Genomic DNA, 23,406 nt, shown 5'->3' with positions numbered 1-23,406 from the left:
CTCAGCTGATAGAATTTGATTATCTGTAGGCTACTAGCTATTGTGTGCCTATAGTGTTTCGAAAATGTAGAGCTCTCATATCAGATACAGTCAGTTTTGCTCATATTGTCATTGACGCCTGGCAGTATAGAGGATCCATGTACAGTATTTGTAGTATTTATGTTTTTTCTTTACAAACTGTTGTTACGATGGTTACATCAACCTGTGTATTGTAGTAGCCCTGCAGATTCTGTCTGCTGGCAAAGAGAAAACAGCTACAACTCTGACATTCACAACAGCTGCAGTTACCATGTTTAGATCATTTTTCAATGGCTGAACCACAGAAAGACATTTACAGAGAACAGAGGTATATTATGAGGAGATTGATGTCTGCCAGCAATTATTAAACTCTTGGCAGGTAGCGTGAGGTGGCAGCGGTTCCCAGGAGACTGTGGCCACCATCTGGACTGGAAAGAGATGCAAACAATTCCCCCTTCACGAAGCCCCCGTGTGCTGTTCTGCTGCTCTTGCATTAATATGCAGGAAAAAGTGAAACTGAAAAATTATCATGTGGTGATCATCAGTTAAGCTTCACAGACCATATTGCTACAACGACCCGGTCCTGCAGATTTGCCTTATACAACATTAGTAAGATTAGACCCTTCCTGTCAGAGCAAGCCACCCAACTTCTTGTCCAAGCTCTTGTTCTCTCCAGACTGGACTATTGCAATGCTCTCCTGGCGGGCCTTCCTGCATGTACTATCAAACCTCTACAACTGATCCAGAATGCAGCAGCGAGGGTTGTCTTCAATGAGCCAAAAACAGCTCACGTTACTCCTCTCCTCATCAGGTTACACTGGCTACCAGTAGCCGCTCGCATCAAATTCAAGGTACTGATGCTTGCCTACAAGACGACCACTGGCACCGCACCAACATACCTAAGCTCATTAGTTCAATCTTATGCGCACTCCAGAAGTTTGCACTCTGCAAGTGAACGACACCTTGTGGTGCCATCCCAAAGAGGTCCAAAATCACTCTCACTGACTTTTTCCTGGACTGCGCCCAGCTGGTGGAATGACCTCCCGATCTCAATTCGAACAGCGGAGTCTTTACTCATTTTCAAAAAACATCTAAAGACTCATCTTTTTTGCCTGCACTTAACTAACTAATACTAGTACTTAGCTTTTCTTTTTCTTGTCTATCATATTTATAAAAATAAAAAAAATAAAAAAAAAACCCTGGCTACGTGTTCTGTACTAGACTAACTGAGACTTGTCATAGCACTTGTATATACCATTGTTGTTCTCTTGTTGATCTGATTGTTTCTACTGTTCTCATTTTTAAGTCGCTTTGGATAAAAGCGTCTGCTAAATGATTAAGTGTAAAAATGGTAAATGTTCCAACAAGTCTGATTTGGTGGTATAAATATAACCAGCATTTTATTTGAACCTGTGTAAATGCTTCCTTAGGCTGATGAAACTTCTTTTAAGACAATGGAAAAAGCTTAAATTCCACAAACATTTGAACAGTTGTGTAAATGTTATCATTTTTCAATGATTAAATAAATGTTGAATATTATAAGGAATTGCATGACACAAATGCTAGATTTAAGTTAGAGCCAGGTATGAAAAAAAATAGCCAATGAGACAAAACAAATATTTGTGATATTTGCAGTGTATCAAAACGTCCTCAAACTTTTATGTATTTACTCTAAATGAGCATTTACATGCTTGAGCCGTTGATGTCTATGACAGTGTGTTTAGCATCAAACACCACTTCAGTCCATTGTGCCTCTCATTAAGAGCATGTAGTAGCTATTCATTAATATGGATATAAGAAATGAACAACAAACATTAACAACACAGTTACCAAGGTAGCTGCATAAGAACAACTAAAAGCAAACAAAGATTTGCAAGGACTTGCATATTAAATGGATTTTTCACTCCAAAAAATTAGCTCTCACAGGCAATATTTGTGCATGAGTAAAATAAATAGCAAATTTAAAAAATATCTGATGTCTTTATTCACAAGGGCAGAACAAAAAGTCAGATAGGCAAAAGAAATATTCATGATTGCTTTTTTCATATACGCTATAGTTAATACATTTGTGCTTAATACTCAGCAAAATTAAATTACAATAAAATCAGTGGGAGCCTCAATATTTACACAAAGACAATTCAAGTAAAATATAACAACATCACTGATATATTTTATCAGGGAGACAACTCTACTGAAAGTCTCAGACGGTAAACATGACAATATTCACAGCTGAAAGAATATGATCAAACATAACCAAAAGACCTGAAATGTCATGATTCTAATTAAAGTATGCTAAGGTGACTTTTTCAATCTATGATTGTATTTTAAATGTTAATAACCAGATTGAATTCAAGTATTTAAAGGTGAAGCAAGTGTAAACACTGTGGCTCTGTCACAGCGTTTTTTTTTTTTTTTTTTTCGTCATCTTGTGCTTCAACCAATAGCGTGAGTCTGGGGTGCAGCTTCCTGTTTTTCTGTTCAAGGGCCGAACAGATGGGGGAGATAGAAGTGCACTAAAATTACACAATTTACCTTTAAGATAAAATAAGTCAATACCAAAACCCCCCAAAAATTGCAATCATCAAAAGGAACAGTAAAAAATTACTGTGATAACAGGAAAAAAGAAACAATTCCACAAATCCATTTTAAAGTCATAAACCAATTCAAAACAAAAGCTTGTTTTATGATTCACATAGAGTTTGATATCTGTTGATCTACTGTAATCCATTAGATTGAGCAGAGTGAACACACTCTTTAGTGGTCTCCATCATCACCATATAATCATAGCTATACGTACAGTATAAACCAATTTTCACAATATTGTCATTAAATTATATTATACAAGGGAAGCAGTTATTACTATATCATTTAGAATTCTTACAATTAGGCTTAAATGTCTCCAAAAAGTAATAAATCACAAAGTCCATAAGATACAAAGTTCAAAGACATACTAAAAATAGCTTGAGCCCGCATATGTGAGTCTACCACAAATCTGCAGAAGCATCTGTTTGTATAAAAATCAATGTGCAAAAAATTCATCAGATCATAGAGATCCTGTAACAGACATATAAAAAGAATGCAATGTCTATGTACAAAGAGAGTCCACCACAGTTTGGACACGTGCAGATAGATCAGACGTCATACTGAAGTCCTGGGTTTTCTGATGACTAACTGGACAGGACCCTCAGAGACTGTTTTAATGATGTTCCAGGCATCGTAATGCATAAGGCCCTGCAAAGACCTGCCATTGATGGCTAGAAGTTCATCTCCGACATCAATGACCCGGGACTGTTCAGCAGCGCCTCCTGTCACAATCACACAATCACAAAACAATACAGTCTTATCATGCTCGGAGAGGAGGTAAGCTTTCTCTTGATACACAAGTTACACACTAGTCTCCCCCTAGTGGACATCTTTAAATGTTCGCGTAGAGAACTCACCACGGAAAATGCGTTTGATGAAAAGAGGTCGATCTCCATGGGCAGATGCTTTGCCTCCGTCTAGACTGAACCCTAAACCGGCTGTAGTCTTCTGTAACTCCACACTCAGAGCCCCGTCTGGCCCCACTTCCACACCTACGACAAAACAAGAAGCCAATTAGGAACAGAAAAAGGTATGTACTCCATTATAAAAATCCAAGGTAATAAGTTAAAGACTGATAGCGAGTTAATCTTTTGCCACGAGAGTGACAATGACTCTAGATACTCACTTGTTTTATGTTCTCTGATGCTGTCTCTATGAGCCGGAGTAGGACAGATTCCAGTCTGAAGGGGAAGTTCTTGTCTAGGTGATGTTGGCTCAGTGTTCTTGTCCTTCTGGATGATCACTAATGCCTGCTTCGGCATTCTGGTCTGATGAAGGCAGGACAGCGCCTCTGCATGTGTGATACCACTCAAGCTGGTCCCGTTTATTGACAAAATTCGGTCTCCTCTGTGAATGGTACCTTCCACGCCTGCCACCCCTCGAGTGAACACCCGATGGACCTGCGACAAAGAAATATAGCTTAAACTTAGTTTAGAAGGTCACTTAATTGAATCTTATTTGACGCTATATCTTACTACTGGTTCCTTTGAAAACCACAAGGGGGAGATAATGTGTAATTATAAATGCTACTGAAAATGGCTACTGAATTATAATTTATTTATCATTCATTTTGCTTGAACAAAAGCACTTACAGTAATAGATTTCTGCTCCAGATCTACTCCTCCGGCGATGCTGAAACCCAGTCCAGATCCTTGCTCTTTGGTTAAGATCACAAAGTAAATGTCATCTTTAACCTAAATAAAAAGATTTGTGCAAGACTGGTTAACGTCTTTTGAAATCTAAAGAAAAATATATAAAGCTATAAATAGGGTCCATAAAAGCAATGACTGTTCTGTTAGGAAAACAGACTGATAAAAATAACAAAAAAGTGACAGTTCAAAAATTGTGAGCTTTATAAATATTAATAAGCCAAAACAAAAGCATTTCTTTAACTGCTATCTAAAGGCATATCTTCCCTATCTTTAAAAAGAAACATTAAATGCCAAGATCATCTTTATTCTTAAAAATATGAGCTTTCTAAATAGACTTTAAAACAATATAATATGTAAACAAATCATTTTGAATACCATTTTTGGAACATGAAAAATACTGTGAAGCCTGAGACATGATAAATTACCTCTGAAAGAGTGCTTGTTTCCTGTATGAGACCTGTCACATCCAATTTGGTTTTGAGGGAACACAGAACTTCTTGCACTTTATTTTGGTCCAAAGAAGAAGATTCAAGATCTTTCAAACTGTTGGAGAAAAACAATACCGATGTCAGTTGTAATACTGTTTTTTTTTTTCTCCAACTCAGCAATTTTAAAATGTAATCAGCTAATGGTTGCTGAATATACTGGATGGAGGTTTCATCAGGAACATTTGTGCAGTGTCACACAACACAACACTGAAATAAAAATAGAATATGTGCTGATATTTAACCCTAAAGCACCATTAAAATATAAAAAGCATAATAAAACTTAAAAATTTTAAATATAAAAATACTAAAGTAGAAAAGGCAAACTCAATAATCAACTAGCCTGCTGTTGTAGGAGTAGTAAACTCTTGTAATCTATTTTTTCATTGCATATTATAAACAGGTCTTCCCTCACCTTATAGACCAGCATGAGAGCCCTGTGATTTGGCCTTCATGTTGATCCCCATTGCTGGTTGAACCAAGAACCCCAGCATCAACCCTGCTCACCCTGGTCACCACAGTGCACTGCAGGTTGTGCGATGCTGGGTCTATGGACCTGCAAGGGTAGATTTCCAGCTCCGTCTTAAAGATCACATTTCCAGGGTCACTGGTGAAATCCTCAGTACACAACTTGTCCAGTTCAGGCATGCTCAGTGCCTTTATCTCTCTCAGTTTGGAGCGCGACAGGCCTCCATGTGTGCGGGCATTGCGGGAGCGCAGTACGGGTGGTGTGTGTACAGCAGGCTGGTTCACAGAGGCCTCATTTCTCACCTTCTCCTTCATAACAGCTTCTGTGGTTTGGTTTTGAGGAGTTGATTCAGAGATGGTGACAACTGAGGTGGAAGATGAATTCTGTGGAAACGGTGGAGATGGGGTTGAGCTCAAATTGTCTACACAAGAGCTGAAACTCCTCCTCAAAGAACGGCTGTCACTGGACTGACTGCTAACAGATCCAGCATAACCAGATAACCTCCGGTTCAGAGGTGGCTTTGAGTTATTAGTATAAAACGGTATGTCTATACACTTTATGACAGATCCATCAAAGCTGGCTAGATTCTCAAAGGACTGTATTCTTTGACGAACTGAGAAGGGGTTTGGGTCAAGAGACCCACTAATGTCTGTAGAGCAGCTCCTGCGGTCTAGTCCCTTTAGGTACAGTTTGGATAAGCTTGTTTTGAGACTAGAAGCATCATCTTTATTATTTGAGTTCCTGAGGAGATTTTCTTCTTGGCCATTGCAAGAAGTTTCATTTGATTTATTAGTACCATTATGGTGAGAAGAAATAGACAAAGAATTGGTTGATTCTAATGGGACAGCGTGTCTTCCAAGAGAGGAGTCTGAATTTGATTCCTCCCAATGGACTTGATCAACCAACATCGAGGCCAAGCTTAAATGACTTGCATTCCCAACTTCCTTGCGTGTCAGCACAGGTGTAGATGATGAAGAGGATGAAAGTCGTACCTCAATGAAAGTTCTTTGAGTGTTGATGACAGTGACCTCTGATTTTGAGACTTCCTTTAGGTCTGAGACTTGTTCCTTCTTGGAAGGCTTGAGTTCTTCTTTGGTGGTGTTGATGGAATTTGTCTTTAAGACACTGGACACAGTGGGTTGGTCAGTTTTACAAGAAGTAACCCTGATCTTCTCAGATGTCCTGGTGGATTTAGGGCTACCAGTTGGTGTAGTTCTTTTGGAGATAAGTTTAGGAGACTGACTTGGTGAGCTAAGAGCTTTTTTCTGTCCTGGACTTTCCACCCTTGGCGTTCTAAAGACAGACTGTTCTTGGTCTTTGGATTTACTCTTAATACTTAGACCTTTAAGTTTAGAACAGGTATTTGACTTTTTATCATCAACTTTGAGTCTACTTCTCAGCAGAGGAGAGATAGGAGTGTCATTAAGGGATTTAGTTCCCAAAGATTTGACACAAGAAGAGGTGGATTTACTCTGGGTTTGGGAAACTGATGATTTCAAGTCAAGTATAGGATGAACTTTCTCTCTCTCCTTGTCTTTTGGAGCAATTGTAGAAGAGGCCTGCCCACTAGTTTTGCCATTTAATGCCTTGGGCTGTGACAAAGTTGACCCCGGTGGGACTTGCCCAGTATTGAGTTTCTCTACTGACTGAGATGTATCTGAGAGCAACTCAGTTGTCCTCTCTTGACTTCTTGGGGTGACGTGACTAATAGCCTGAGTAACAGTGGGACGAGGGACACCTGTTGGTGTCTGGCAGATTTGAACAGATTTTGAAATGGTTTCACATTTTTCATCAGTGTTGCAGTTTGATGGTGTTCTCTGAGATGCACACATTGCCTCATATTGTGTGGGAGTGTGTCCACTCTCCCCATTTAGGAGGTCATCACCTGAAACTTGAGGGCAAAGTGGATCTGGTAACTTAGAGACAGAATGATTATCTTGGGAATCCTTGTCTTGCATTGTGAGTGACAGAGGGTTGTGGAGATCCATACTAGCAAGTATGCCTCCACTAGCAAGACTGTCAAAAGTCTGGCAATTGGCCATGCTTTTTCTATCTGGCAGACAGCTGCCCTCTGATTGGCTGAATGCAGGCTGACTGACAGTGCTATAACAGAGCTCAACCTCTTCCTCATCTGAATCAGTGTCCTCAGGACCCTCACAGTGACCTTGAGACGGCTCTACTTTGACAGCACTGTCTGCAGAGTCACTTTCAGAGTCACCATCTTCCACCAGACTGTACATACTTGGTTTCTCTCCATGTCCTTTCTCTAGAGGGACAATGTCCTCTCCCAGACTATTAAAGTTCCTTGAGTAACTATTTAAAAAAGTTTTTCCTACAGGAAAATGGCAAGCGCTGTTCCCCACATCTAGGGCAGAGAGATCCAGAAGGTTAGGTTGCGATTGTGCTGCAGTCCCTCTTTCGTCTACTTGACTGCACTCTTCTGTTTTTGCACTTGCATCTGTGGAATCCAAGACACTTTTGTCTTTTTCTTTGCTTTCTGCTAAATTCAGTTCAGTTATGACATCATCAATATTAGTGATGGGAATGCTGTTGCTGTGGATATCTAATGCCTGTTTCACATTTGTTTCTGTTGAAAGGCTTTCTTGGGCTGCAACAATAGTTTTGTCCATATGATTCCTTTCTTCTGGAGGTCTAGGTGTCTCCATTTTAGACGAGCCCTCACAGCCAGAAGACATAATCAGGCTAGAAAGTCGATCTACAGCTGCAAATATGGACAAAATACACTATGGTTACACATTATATCATATTCAGTTAATCAACACGATTCATCACATCAGTTTGTACTTCAAATCAATAATAGGCAGTTAAAACATGTCAAACGGTTAAACAGAAAGGCTGGATATGACGACGTTACATCAAGATAAATCCTACCATACAAGTGCACCACTGAAGCCTGCGAGAAAGCTACAAATTGCCTGTATTATAAATCAACATTCCATTGGAAAACTATTTCAACTAATCATTTCCATTGACCTACAAATATGCATAGCAAATTATACTAAAAGAAACCCAAATCAGTACCATTGCAGTTCATTTCATAGTCTGATATTTCACTGATTCTGTTATTCAGTAATGTTGTTCAAAGTCAGCACCACAGAGCCAAAACTCCGTAGGAAACTTTGGACTACTATGAAATGACTTTTCTGAGAAAAAAAGGTGAGTCCCACTCCGAGCATACCTAGGGATTGGTGGGACACAAAGACAAAGGCAATCCGCAGAGAAAGGATTTTTGTATTGTTTCCAATGATGTACTACTGGCATCCTGGAGGCATATTTTCTAAGACTTAGCTCAGTTTTATCTGAAGCAGACACCTCTGAATATTTAATTCATGATTAAACAGACAAATGTAAAATATGCAAAATTTCCTGAAATATTGAATGCATTCAAAGGGTATTTTACAGGGCATAACTAAAAAGGGTAGACCTGGTGGTATATTCAACATGATGGAATGCGTGTTATTCTAAACCTCATATACACAGCTGATAAATGCTCATATTTACATAAATGCATATGAGCATATGCTCTAATCTATATGATGAACAAGATTGATCGCATACAGTATAAACATCAGATGACGGCAGGTATAGACAGACAAAGACAGACACTTATTAATACACTATATAACAGTTGTTTCTTGCTATTGCTCTGCATAATGAGATTCAAAAGATCTCCTAGTAAGAACTGTTTTGATCAAAATTTTACGAATGTGCTATATCTTTCATTTAAAATTTTAATGTTGCAGTCAGAGCAATAACACCAAACTCCTCTAATTCTAATTGACTAACGGCCTCTAGGAAGCATCAGCGCTGTTACTCTACTCATCTACGGTGGCTACGGTAGTAAAGTAATCAATAGTCACCATTGACAAATAGCCAGGAGCCTGCAGTTCCCTTTGAGCTGGTGAAGGGTACTGCCAGAAAGGGGAAGCCTGTAGTACTCCTATCTCTTTAAGGCAGCATGGGAAAAGACAGACTGATCTCTTTATTGCAGTGGAAATTCTAACTGTGCTTGCAATCTCTTGTGAAGGATATATTATACAAGACCTGTTTACCCTGCTATATTTTGATATATTGTTTATACAATTAGGAAACAGCTTTAAATCTGCTGGAGCACCACAGTCTGCGGGAAGGGAGGAGGGAATGTGGATAACACAAGCATTCTAGAATTGACAACTATTATTGATCATAGCCAGCTCATATGTTGATTATTAGATTGTCCATGTAAATTGGGACCAGTATCAGTGTAGTTACTAGTGTAGTGTAGAGAAGATGTTTAATTAGAACAGGAAAAATATCTTGTGAGGTTATAAAATTATGTTAATCCAAAAATGAAATCCTTTATGTTGTTCCAAACCCATTATAATTTTATTTCTTCCACAGCACAAAGAACAGAGACAACAAGGATGCAAAAGCACCACAAAAGCAGTCCATGCAAAATAAGTACTATAAGAAATTATTTCTTTTGTGAGAGAAATCAAACTCAACCAGTTTTATTATACTGTTTGGTGAATTTATCTTCTTTTTTAAGCTTGAATGTTCCACCGAAGAAAGAAAATCATATGGGTTTGGGACAATATAAGTGTGGGTAAATGATAAGAGTTTTCATTTTGGGGTGAACATCCTTCTTTTGGAACATTTAAATGAGCTGACATACATGGGAAAAACCACAGACTCTATAAAAACATGGATATAGTTTCCGTGACGTCACCCGTAGGTTTCTGAAGCTCAAAGTTGGCTTAGCCGGCTATCGCCATCTTGGCAGCGTCACTACCGGATAATCGAAAATGGTCAAAGAGACAGGAGCTGGTTGCTGAAACCACGCCCACTTAGCTCAATGGTGGTGACAGCAGCGGCAATCCACCTGTCACTCAAGTGGCCACGCCCCCTTAATTATGCATAACTTTAAGGCTTAATATAATTTAAAGGGATGAGTTATAAAAAAAAATTCACCCCCTCACAGTTGTCATGAGCTATATAGACCAAAATCACTTTTTGTACCAGGCTGTAAGCATTTTTTTCTGCTGTAAAGTTGGGCATTTTAACATGGGGAGTCTATGGCACTGACACCCTTTTGGAGCCAGCCTCTAGCGGCCAGTCGATGAATTGCGGTTTTAGTCACTTCCGTTTTGGTTTCAAGAGAAAGACCGCAAGGTTGCCACTTGGGATAAATCCATCAGCAAAGCTAATATCGACTCCTCATTGGTTAACTCCAGAAAGCAATAGATATTGTATGCCGGATGCAACTCACCTGAGACTGGCTTCTTTATCTCTAAGGTCAATGTGACTGGCAGGTTGTGCATCAGGTCACAGATCTCCTGATAGGTGGACGTACACACAGGGGTGTCACCAATTGTTACAATCTCATCACCAACGCTCATCTTCCCTGAGGCTTCCTGAAGGAATAGAAAGACATGAAAGAAATGAGTGAAATGCATTCCTCAGATTTATACTGGAGATATCTCATCCATGCCTCCGAGCACAACCAGCTGTCCGACACAAAGTGTTATATCAACAGTGAGGATGGGAATCGTGAAGAAGTTAACAATTCTGGTACCTTAACAGTTCCATAAACAATTCATTCAGTCATTTTTGGGAAAGAAAGATATATATAAAAAAATTTAAAATAAATTACATAGGGGTGCTATAAATCCAATTCAGTAATTCATCTTAACAATATATCAAACATCAATACTAAACAAACAAAATGTGGGATCACACTTTATTTTAAGGTCCAATTTTTGCTATTAACAAACCATTAACTATGACTTTTGCCTCAATAAACTCCTAATTTGCTGCTTATTAATAGTTAGTAAGGTAGCTGTTAACTTTAGGTATTGGGTACTAATAATAAGTACTAATAAACAACCAATATGTTAATAATAGGCATGCTAATAAGCAGCTAGTTAATAGTGAGAATTTGTCCCTATACTAAAGTGTTACCAAATGTGGTAACATTTTTCATTTATTTTTATGAAATGCTACTGACAAATACATGTACATATTTAGTTACTTATTTTCATGTGTACAAACAGCCTGTAATAAAACTAAGATCTCACAGTTGTACATTTGTACATTACATTAGACTTGTCAGTTTGGGAACTGGAATACACTGGTTACATTATATAATTTTAATTCACAAAAAATGCTCATGAAAGTCAATCTTTTGCTATTTTCACAGCCACAAAAACACTGTATGACAGATGGATCGCTTTTCTTACGTTTTTCCTTTTTTTATTTAAAATATTCAAAAACTTACATACCATGTCATGAACAATCTTATATTCTGATTCACAAATATTTGTAAATTAGTGTTTTCCCATTTAAAAATCTTTCTAAATGATCTTGAGCACGATCTGTAATGTGAGTACTTATGTGTATTTAAATGTCTGAAACCTAAAATATGTATTATGTGGTTAAGAACACTGCATAGTTGTGATAATATGACAAGAGCAGTGCACGTCTCTCTCTGGCTCAGCGCCAGCTAAAGCGCAAAAGCACAATTTGAATTTGACAGTTATGTGACTTCACCAAACTTTCTAAATCCCATATGTGGGACCGTACTCCCAGTGGCACGGAAATAAAAATGCCATATGTGGGACCGTACCACTCAAATGTTAAAAGTCTCTTTCTCTTTCAGCCATAGCTGAATGTTAAAAACACTACAATCAATCAAAACATTCACAATTTCCAACCTACCCTTTCCGCAACGCCTCCCGGTCTCAGCCCTGTGATCAGCACCTTGAGGGGAGCAGATTTAATCTCCAGATCCAGACCGAAAGACTCAGTCTCGTTACGCTGGAGCACTATTGTCTCAATAGTGCAAACCCCTGCTAACTCACTGGATTCCCCCTTCTTGCAGTGCAGCATCCTGCAGGGCGGCCGTGTGTTGTTCTGTGCAACCTGGGCAGCGGTTGCTGGGAGTAAAGGTTGTTCTTCACCCTTGGCTCTTTGTGGAGGGTTGGGGCACTCAATGCTCATCATGCTCTTGACACGAGTCACAGCTTTGTGCTCCAGCTTGGGTGAGCGTTTGACCTCCTGCCCTTCTCGATGGGCATCTTTTTTGATGCCGAGGTTTGTTCCTCCGGCTGCCTCCATACAGCGAATGGACATGAAGGGAGATTCGGGGCTAGGCTGGCCACTAGGTCCTTCCTCAGATTCGAGCGAGCTGCCGTAGAGCGGAGTGGCCGGTTCACTGCCGATCTGTCTGTGGCTCTCACTGCTATCCTGGCTTTCATCATCGACCTCGACAGATGACGTTGCTATTACAATACCAGAGTCTTCCTCTTGGTGGTGGTGGTGGCCGACATCCGAGACCCCGCGAAGGCGGCGACGGAAAGGGCCACTGTCCTCTTCAAGGCCGGTTTCATCATCGCTAGGTTCATCATCATAGCATATGACCCGACGCTGACGAAGAAGTGGGCTGCGAACAGAACTCGGACTGCTTCCCACGCTGGCCTGTTGGGGTGGGTCTGCAGTGCGACCAGCCCCTCCAGAGGCTTTACAACATTCTGGGGTTGTGGGACTACTGTCTGAACCCCTATAGGAGCAATCCTGATAGACTGTTATGATAAGAGGACAAAAAAAAAAAACACACACACACACTCTGGTGATAAACTGTCACTGATCTTTTTATCAACATGACACTTCAGATTCTGTAATGTTACCATGCGGCCGAGGTGCTGCTGATTCCTCCATAGATGTATTACAGCTCCTGCTACTGTGCAGCATGTCGTCATCACTGGATCCCATCGCCATGGTCTCAGAAAGGGAAGAATGGCTGGGTGCATCGTGAACCGAGAAATACTGAGAGAGCTCTGCCTCTGAACTCAATGAACCTTGCTGCAAGGTCAGATGAAGATATAAAATTAAAATCTTTCTGAAGATCAACAACATTAAAGGGATAATTCAGCCAAAAATTAAAAATCTGTCATAAATTACTCAAATGTGTAAGACCTTCATTCATCTTTGAAACACAAATTAAGATATATCTGATTAAATCCAAGAGCTTTCTGCATTTTATTACGGTTGAACCACTGATGTCACATGGACTATTTTAAAGATGTCCTTGCTACATTTCTTGGCTATAAAACATGACAGTTATTTTGCTGTCCATGTACGGTCAGAAAGCTCTCGGATTTCATCAAAATTATCTTATATAATATCTTAATTTGTGTTCCAAAGATGAACAAAGGTCTTACGCATTTGGAACAACATGTGGGTGAGTAATTCGTGACATAATTTTCATTTTTGGGTGAAATAACCTAAGTATTGTGCCAAAAAAGTATTTGGATGCTTAAGTCAAACTTAAAAATGTTGCTGTCACAAAATACTAAAGCAAGTGGCTTGTGCAAATAAACCATGCTAGATTGTCTAGATTTTATGGAACTAACTCCCTTTCAGACCTTAATTTTTCCTTTTAATTTTTCAGGGTTCAAAATGAAAGGGGGTTTGTAGTGTATGCAAGAAGTCATAGGTACTAATTTTGAACAAAATATCTTGCTTTATCATTTGAAATGTAGCAAAAATGTGCTTTTGTGGACTGTTTGCTTGAAAAGTGTGTTCTTGCTACCTGTCTTTAAGTAAACACCACTTAGTGTGGTATTTTGTTATTTCATGCAAAGACATTCATTTTCATCTCATTTTCAGTGTGACTTCAGTGTCCGAGCACTTGTTTCATTGTACCTCAAATGCAATTTAAATGCAGCAAAGTTTTATGGATTTGATCAATTCCAAGTTGAGACCTCTGCAGACAAAAGTTTCTAGTTTACCCTGCTGGCTGGCTCAAGGAATCTCTTCATGGTCCAGCTGAGAGCAGGATTACCCTCACCCTGCTTGACTTTAACAGTGGGAGATGGACTCTTCGACGGCAGCCCTGTGAAAGACAGCACAAAAGAAAATGACAGTCAAAAAATAGCTGTATTTCTTGCTGAGGTACAAACCACTGATCTCCAGTTATCTAATCAGAGAATACAGCTGCATCAGAATTTCAAAACAAATATTTGAAAACTTAATATGAACTTAATAAATCAAAGCCAAAACAGAGCTTTTCAGAATTAAACTAAAACCCATAAACTAAACCTTGTGGCTTTTAGAGCCCTGAGAAAAGTGGCCACAGTCAGACCAAAACAGAGCAGGCAGTTTACCGAGCGTGTGGGAAGAATGACTGTCTCTGTGAGTGGAGCGAGTGATCACTTCATCCATCTCCTGTTCAGACACCTGAGGGTGAGAAATGACGATACAAAACACTCAGACATTGAATTTTGAGGACCGTGGAAAAACTTTGCTATATGCTTAGCTTCAGTCTTAATAAATATCAAATATAAAGTATCATATCTTGATTATTGTTTACCTTAAAATGAGGTAAATGACTAAATATATTTTCTGACCACCAGATGGCACTGTGATGTAAGCAGAGTAAGCTGCCTAGAATCTTCTTTATAATTCTGTTTTATTTTACTTTAAATGTAACCTTAAATAACCATTTTTATGTCCTACCTTACAATCACTAAGATGTATTTTTATTAAAAATATATTAAACGAATAACAAAAAAAATACAATGATAATTTCAGAAATCAAATTAAAGCATTCACTGAGAAATACATTAAGAAATGTATGATTCTGTTTCTGGTATTTCATAATACTAATTACATTTAAACAATGTGAACCATTTAACCTAGTTGTTTTGACACCACACTTTGAAGCACTCTACTACAGGCAGATCCCAATTTGCATTTATACAACTCTGCTACAAGAGGCATGACTGTCTCGAGATGAGATCAGGTTTTGCCAGATCTATTTCAGTTGACTTTTATTGTTGACTTCAATACAGGTCTTTCTGAACTCAAAAGAATCGATCAAATGTAACATAATAAAAGAAACACTCAACATCCAAGTGCAAAAACAGACGCTTCACGCCACATGCACCTGTATGGCGAAAACACGCTTAAAAACACTGCTATCTTTAACAACAAATCCACCCAAGGAAAACTTCAGCTCCTCTGTATCTGAGCCACTAGCCTTGGGCCAAATATGTGTTTATGCCAAGACAAAAACTTGGACTTTGCAGTCTATAGGAGCATATCTAAAAAAAAAAAAAAGAATAAATATCTATAAAATAACATGTTACATGTGCTGATTTAAGTAATTAATGAACCTTTGAGAAAGGCTTCTGACCTTGTGTCACATGGTAAGTGTTAAGCTAGTCCTAACACTGCTCTGCTCATGGCACATTAGCACTGGCTCTCATTTATCAGGCCGAGTGAACAGTCAGCATATTCTAACCACCAAAATCTCCCGCTGTACCCCAACCCAGCCGCATTTCTCAACATCTTGATTCATTAGGTGGATGAAAACCAAGTTGTGCCAGCACAAGGGAGAGAGGAATGTTGTTTACTTTTTGTCAGGCTTCAATGATTCATGCTAGCAAATTACAACTTAACAGGTGGATGGTGCTTTTGATTTCCACTTGCAGCAGTCTGGCAGAGGAAGAGGCCCTTGTGACTGAAGGAGTGTGACCACATCACCACACCGGTGCGTGGGGTTTATTTATTCATACATTAAATTCGGTTCTAAAACTAGGGGGCGTTTACATTATTAATATTTATACGGACATTACAATAATTTATTTTCATGGAACATTAACCCTAAAAAAGTTGCACCCTCTGAACTGAACTATTAAAGAGATAGTTCACCAAAAATAAAAATTCGGTCATTAATTACTCACTCTAATGGCGTTCCAAACCCGTAAGACCCTTGTTAATCTTTAGGACACAAATTTAGATATCTTTTATTAAATCCAAGAGCTTACTGACCCTGGACAATGCAATAGACACATTCAAGACCCAGAAAGGTAGTAAGGACAAAGTTAAAATAGTTTATATGACATCAGTGGTTCAACCTTAATTTTATGAAGCTACAAGAATACTTTTTTTCGCAAAGAAAACAAAAAAAATGACTTCATTCAACATTTTTTTCTCTTTCAGGTTCTAGGTCAGAACGCCGGCTCCTGCATCAGCAGCATCACACGCATGCTTTGTGGTACTCTCGTGAACAAGCGTCGAAGACTGACACGTTGAAATTGTTGAATAAAGTCGTTATTTTTATTTTCTTTGTGCACAGAAATGATTCTTGTGGCCTCATAAAATTAAGGTTGGACAACTGGTGTCACATGGACTATTTTAACAATGTCCTTACTACCTTTCTAGGTCTTGAACGTAGTAGTTGCATTGCTGTCTATAAAGAGTTAGAAAGCTCTCGGATTTCATAAAAAATATCTTAATTTCTTAAGGTCTCATGAGTTTGGAATGACGAGAGTAATTAATGACAGAATTTACATTTTTGGGTGAACTTTCCCTTATACTACCATTGATTCTCAGTTGTTAATGAGATGATAGTTTGTAAATACAGTAATTTCTATACTGACGCTAAATAAGATACCGTGGTGGGGCTTCACATGTTTGGCTCTTACTTTGGGGTTTGGATGTCGGCTGATGATGAGGCTGACTGGGCCGGGTCCGCATTCACTCAGGATAGCATAGGCTTCACTCAACGCTGCGTGTCTCAGGCTCACAGAGTCCACCTCCAGGAGCTGGTCTCCTCGACTGATACATACATACACACATTAGTCATCAATATCACGTACATATTGGCAATGCAAATTTATTCATGTAGCACAATGTAATTTAAACTGATAGTAAAAAAGAAATAAAAACTTTATTTCGCATTAAAAATATATTTTTAAAGGGATGAAGTATTTCTATTCCAGAAGTATTTTCAACATTCATAATAAAGGTAAGAAATGTTACTTGAGCAGCATAACAGCATATTAGAATGATTTCTGAAGGATTATGTTAAACAGAAGACTGGAGTAATGGGCTTTGCAATCATAGGATTAAATTACATTTTAAAATAATAGAATCTAAAACGGTTATTTTAAATTGTAATGATATTTCACAATATTAATCTGTTTTTACTGTATTTTTGATCAAATTAATTCAGGTTTAGTGAGAATAAGAAGTGAGAATCTTTCAAAAGCATTAAAAAAAAATCTTACCAACCACAAATTTTGAATGATAGCGTAAACTGATAAATTTTACATTCATGCTTTCAGCCTGGACTTAAATGTGGATAACGCTGCAGGACATCTGATATTTTCTGGAAGCTGGTTCCAGCTGTGGGTGGCATAATAACTTAAAGCTGTCTCAGCATGTTTGGAGTGAACCCTACATATTTTTATCCGACTCAATCCTAATGATTTAAGAGATTTATTAGGCTTATATTCAATAAGAACATTCTAAATATATTTAGGTCTAGACTGTTGAACGATAGAGTATAACATATATCACATGATAATGGGGATTACCACTGATGTATGCAATCCAAGGGTATTTTAAGTGTCAACCCAATTGCATTTGTTGTAAAAATAGACATGCCTGAAAGTGTATTACAGTCTTATCTTTCCCTTCAGACAGCTGCAAACACTTTCACAACTAGATCTAACATTCAGGACCTCAATCTCCTGCCATAAAGACCCCATTCATGGCTTTCTGGCTCTTATTGCACATTCTTTTTCAGTCTGTGAGGTGTTTCATCTAAAAAGCAGCAAGCACACACAAACTCTAGCAAATCACATACAAAAATGCAGACAACGAATAACAAACGAGGTTTATTGATGTTTTACAAATTAAAAATAAATAAATAATCAGCTTCAAACACGTGTACAGACACATTGTAGGCTCTGTAGGGAAAATGAAGATCTATGTGATTGTTCTCCCTAGTGGGGTCTTATTCCTGCCGCTCCCTTCCTTAATTAACTGTAAGTGAAGAATGATTGCTCAAAGGGGTACAGTGTCTGCTAAATCAGACAAACTAGCACCATTTACTCTTAAGTACATGAAAAGTTCAATACTTTAGCCATGATGAAACCATTTTATAATTTTTTTTATAGAAACATATTGTTATTTTGTTTTTTACTTAGAAATATGCCATAAGGTTTTTTTTTTCTTAGAAGTGCACCTAAACTAAAAAGTCCGATTTGCTTCAAGCCACACTTTCTACTGATTAACCACTGTTCAACATAAAAAAAAAAAATTGAGACCTGAATAAGAAATAATGAATATTAATTTACCACTCAGCTACTGTATATGAGACATGTGAATCTGGGTGGGATCCTCATGACCACTATATAACCAAAAGTTATTAAGTTACTACCTGAGTCTGCTATCCATTTTGGCAACAGATCCTGGAGCCAAGCTGTGGATGTAGATCCCAGGAGCGCTGTTTTCCAGTGTTAGACAACAGGCACCGATACCCAGCCCCACACCTGGCTCTGAAACACACAAAAAACAGCATTGCCAAATGGTTTACTACACATCAGGCATGATTTCTGAGTCTTATTTCTGGGGTTCAAGGGATTCTAGATATTCTATTGCAATGGTTGGGAAATCTTTAATGCTTCCTCAAATACATACAACAACTTCAAGGTAAAATTACCCACTGAACCTAAAGGAAATTAGAGTCTTTGATTTAAAAGACTTACATATTTGTAAGTTAAATATGCACACATACTGCAATAACAACCTTCATGTCAAAGAAGTATGTTGGGTCCCTGAAGTGAAGAAGTTAACAGAACTCAAATAATGAGAAAGGCATTTGGAAGGTCTATTTATTAGCATGACGATCCAAGAATAACAGTTTTCATTTTGGCAGGACGGTTTATTTGGACACATAATGAGCCTTAAGACTTAAACACACATTCATCCTGATGCACAGGTGTGTGTCCATGTTAATGAAAATAACCATAAAAGCCCATTTCCTTGGAATAAAAAAAATCATGTGTTAATTTCAAGTGGAAAGGAGTGTTGCAATAACTTTGCAATTAGCTGATTATTAAATTAATACAGGGATAATGTTTATTCTCAAGACTGTTTTCTTCCCAGAACAATAAAATCTGGAAGAGCAATTTACAAAAAGCAAACAAAGTACACGTGAACAAGCAAAACTATTACTGTGGTGGTACAGCTGGCTTCTGTTCATTTTATTTACACTAATGTTCAAATGTTTAGGTTCTGTAAGAATTTTCATGTTTTTGAAGACGTCTCTAATGCTCACCGAGGTTGCATTTATTTGATAAAAATTACAAATATTTAACAAATGTTATTATAATATTATATATAACAAATATTCTTTATTTTAATATATTTTAAAATGTAATTTAGCGAACAGTGTTTTTTTCCCCACAATTCTTTGATGAATACAAAGATCAAAAGAACAACCTTTACTGGAAATAATCTTTTGTAACATAATGTCTCTTTACTGTCACTTTTGATCAATTGAATGCATCCTTGCAATGTCCTTGTAAAAATTATAAAAAATAAAAATAAAAAAAAAATCTTAATGAGACCAAACTGTTTGTTTTATCAGAAATTCATGATTGTACCTTTGTTTAGTGTAACCTCCATGATAATGCGATCTTTGGGACCAGGCCCCTTACGAGAGTCCCCATCTTCAAAGCTAGGAGGGACTGGAGTCCCACCACTGGCATTTGAGTTTGGAGAGCTGGATCTGCTGAGTAGGGTGGGCGTGGGACAGGGTGTAAGACTTGGGCTTCTCAGACGGGTCCTCACAGTTAGGGTAACTACTCCCTTCTTCAGTTGCTGAAAAGGAGAAAAACGTTATCCATTAGATGCTTAATGGGACGAACACCTAAGAATTCCTAGTAATTTCCGTTTTTTCCAATGACACATAATTCAAAGAAAAGGGCCTGAGATTAACAGTCCGGAGTTAATTCTTTTCTGAGGTTTTATGGACCACTGCAGGTGTTTCTGGGGTGACTGAGCAGTTTACCTTGAAGGTCTGAATGGCTTGCTGGTGCGTGAGGCCTTGAAGAGACTCTCCATTCACTTCCAATATCTCATCACCTGAATGGAGGAAAAAGAAACGTTCACCAGCGAAAAAGCTCAAGATAAAAGCCAAATCCTCATGCCATGTGGTTGAGGTCCAACTGCTTTGATGACAAGTGCATTAGATCTACTGTATCATGATCAGGAGTGTCCATCTACCTTCCTTCAGTCTCCCGTCTGCTGCAGCCGCTCCATTGGGGAAAATTGTCTTGACGAATATACCCATCCTCCCCCGGGCTGAATCCTGCCCACCAACAATGCTGAAGCCGAGACCCTACACATTCAAAGACACATCTCTATGAGCCTGGATTCACAAAAGCACAGGTGGTGATGCATCTGATATATGAAATGGTTTCTGCATAGAGGTTTCATTGTGCACCTCTGTATCCCTTTCGTTACAATATGAATCAGAGAGTGAATCACCCTCAAATAAATAAAAAAAATGACAAGATCAAAGCATTTTATATCCAAAACGCTATATATGTGAATCCGCATGGTGACAGTGTGTATTGTCCTGGATGCAGGGCCTCCTTCACCTTGCCCTGTCCTTTCATTAGGACAATGTTGGAGATTATGGATGGCTGTGCCAGTCGCCATGGAGATTCCACTTGAACAGTGCTCAGGGAACGAGCCGATTTCTTCACAATTTGATATTCCTGAAGAGGATGATAAAAGAGGTCATGAATAAACAAACAGATGATAAAATAAGCATTATTTTTATCGTGTTTAATTGTGAGGAAAGTAAGCAGCTACCTTGAGTAATTCATAACTATGAAATGCTTTGTAAATGCTTTTCCTCATTTGTAAGTCACTTTAAAAGCAACAGCTGAGATAATGTAAATGTAAATGCTATTGTGCTAATGTTATTGTGAAGAAAAAGCTAACAAATTGAGGCTATTATATTATAAAAAGGATACTACATTTAAGCTTATCACAGGGCTATCTAGAACACTTGATTGTTAATGGTGAATTAAAGCATTCTGTGGTAAAATTAAATTTTCGAAAACTGATGCTAAACCATTTATATGACAACTGTCCCTGGAAATTGATGCCCTATATTGTTTTTGTTTTTTTCTCATATAATTAAATATATTAAATCGTATTTTACAGAATATGTCAGAGTTTATGCAAAATTATATTTTTTACAAAAAAAAAAAAAAAAATTGAATTTAAAAACAAAACTTTACACTCCACTTATTGAAAAAATTCATCTCACCAACCAATCCATAACTTACTTAAATAAACTTATAAGACTACAAATATATATATATATATATATATATATATATATATATATATATTGATCTGAGGTAATGATTAAATTATTCACACATCTTTCGATTAAATATCTTTTCATATAGAAGAGATCATTGTGCCATAAAAACATTCTGTAAGTTTCAGAAGTCAAAATTTTCTCGTTAGTCTATAAGCAGCTTTGTTGAAGCCAGTCTTTCAAAATGATAGCTTGTGGAATGTACCACTCTGTGATGTAAAAGTGTGGCTAAAAACCGCCTCCACAGAAGATGATCAACACCTGCTTCTACATCACTGCCTGTTTAGCCCCGCCCACTGATTCACACATGTACTGTAGTGTAAATAACAAGAGTCTACACAGAAACCAAACGATGAACTTTAGTTTCATGAACTTTCAGACCACGTCAGTAAGAACTTGGTCCTTTGTTCACTTCATTTTACAGTGGATTCGTTTAAAAACAAGGCACAATTCCACATAGGATTTTCAGAAAGATTAAAACTAAAAGACAATGCTGTGAGCCAATCATAGCAATGGGTGTTTACTTCAGAGTCTACAATCTGCCACAGCTATTTAATCGAAGTGTTCCAATGAGGGAGGTCAAAACAGGACAGAAAACAGCCTGTTACTTCTAAATTATGACTTTTTTGATGTAAAAATCTTGATAACATTATAAGTGGACCTCAGAGAACAGTACAAAATAAAAAAATAAAGGCAGTTCATGACCCCTTTAACTTTTAATGAGAACAGTAATCCGCACATATATGCAATAGTAATAGTGAGCTGAATGATGCAGAAACCTGTCGAATGCCAACTGTATCCAGCTGCTGCGGGAGGGAATGTTTGCGTCCTCCTCGCGCAGGCTTTTCTGCCACATCACTTCCTGCATCACCGTTTTCCACGATAAGCTCATCGTCTTCTCCAACAGACTCCAGGCGGCTTCCTCCACCTGATCATAATGACATCAAGTCATTAACTTGAAATGTAAACACACTTAAATCAGTCATTTATATTCATGGCGGGAGAAACTGATCTCCGTATGTCTAAATGTCTCTGCTGATTAACAAGCAGAATCATAAAAAAAATTTAAACAATTTCAGTACACACTAATCTGGTGCAGGAAATCTATCATAAAGAAATTAGAATTGGTGGATCCACCCTTGGCCATATTCCAATACAGTTTAATATCATTAAAAAGTTTTCATGCTCAGCAGTGTTGTGACTTGATACAACTGGACATGTTTAACCTTGAGATCTGCTACGGAACTTCATTGGTGTGGGGCTTCGGCAACATCCCTTGGAACTCTCAAACCTGCCACGTTCCTCCAGTCTGTCAAAATCTGTAAACTGGAAGAAAGGAGACAAAAGGATTTAGGGAACATGCCTTGAACAGAGAGAGGCAGAAGACATCAGACTGGTTAAACATGAGAAAGAAAGCAAATGGAGTAAACATTCCTCTGCTTCCTGTGACACTTCCTCTTAAAAATGTTAGCCATAAACATTTGTTTGCCCTTCACTGTGCAGGACTGAAGAGAATGTTGCACACTCATGCTGGTGAACGCTTTCATATTTTCACAAAGGGTGATCAAATCTCACGTGTAAACAAAAGCCAGTGTTTTCTTTGAGACTTCTTGGAGGTGTGGAATGGAAATGTGTCATGTGTCAAGTTATTGAAATCATTTAAAATTTTGAAGTCAGTACAATGTAAAAAAAGAAATGAATACTTTTATTCAGCAAGGATGCTTTTTTAAGTACTGTCAACTTTACTGTAAAAATTTACAAAGTATTTATATAAAAAAATAAAAAATCAGCACAACTGTTTTCAACATGGATAATAATAAGAAATTCTTAGAAAGGTTTCTGAAGAATCATGTGACAATGAATACTAATGTAATTGCTGTTGAAATTTCAGCTTTGCAATCACATGAATAAATTTCATTTTAAAATCTATTTAACGTGTTATTTTATGTTGTAATAGTATTTTACAATTACTGTTTTACTATATTTTTAATTAAATAAATTTGG

At 37.9% G+C, this 23,406-nt stretch overlaps 1 protein-coding gene across 5 annotated transcripts in view; it reads right to left on the bottom strand.

The window, feature by feature from the left end:
- Positions 1-1,978: 1,978 nt before the first annotated feature.
- LOC109091011 (PDZ domain-containing protein 2-like) overlaps positions 1,979-23,406 on the bottom strand; it is a 70,213-nt gene continuing 48,785 nt past the window's right edge. For all 5 annotated transcript variants that reach the window (XM_042724511.1, XM_042724509.1, XM_042724512.1 and 2 more), the window contains 19 exons: positions 22,629-22,728; positions 22,182-22,330; positions 20,666-20,785; positions 20,289-20,403; positions 20,074-20,147; positions 19,667-19,883; positions 18,439-18,556; positions 16,697-16,829; positions 14,372-14,444; positions 13,997-14,100; positions 12,893-13,067; positions 11,925-12,787; positions 10,477-10,621; positions 5,154-7,929; positions 4,679-4,796; positions 4,194-4,295; positions 3,728-4,001; positions 3,459-3,593; positions 1,979-3,323 (listed from right to left, as the gene is read on the bottom strand). In XM_042724511.1, coding sequence (XP_042580445.1) covers positions 3,157-3,323; positions 3,459-3,593; positions 3,728-4,001; positions 4,194-4,295; positions 4,679-4,796; positions 5,154-7,929; positions 10,477-10,621; positions 11,925-12,787; positions 12,893-13,067; positions 13,997-14,100; positions 14,372-14,444; positions 16,697-16,829; positions 18,439-18,556; positions 19,667-19,883; positions 20,074-20,147; positions 20,289-20,403; positions 20,666-20,785; positions 22,182-22,330; positions 22,629-22,728 — 5,958 coding nt within the window. In that variant the 3' untranslated portion in view covers positions 1,979-3,156. The remainder of the gene's footprint in view (positions 3,324-3,458; positions 3,594-3,727; positions 4,002-4,193; positions 4,296-4,678; positions 4,797-5,153; positions 7,930-10,476; positions 10,622-11,924; positions 12,788-12,892; positions 13,068-13,996; positions 14,101-14,371; positions 14,445-16,696; positions 16,830-18,438; positions 18,557-19,666; positions 19,884-20,073; positions 20,148-20,288; positions 20,404-20,665; positions 20,786-22,181; positions 22,331-22,628; positions 22,729-23,406) is intronic.

This window comes from Cyprinus carpio, chromosome B5, assembly GCF_018340385.1.
Source record: "Cyprinus carpio isolate SPL01 chromosome B5, ASM1834038v1, whole genome shotgun sequence".
Lineage (NCBI taxonomy): Eukaryota > Metazoa > Chordata > Actinopteri > Cypriniformes > Cyprinidae > Cyprinus > Cyprinus carpio.
This window is presented reverse-complemented; position numbering and strand designations above follow the sequence as displayed.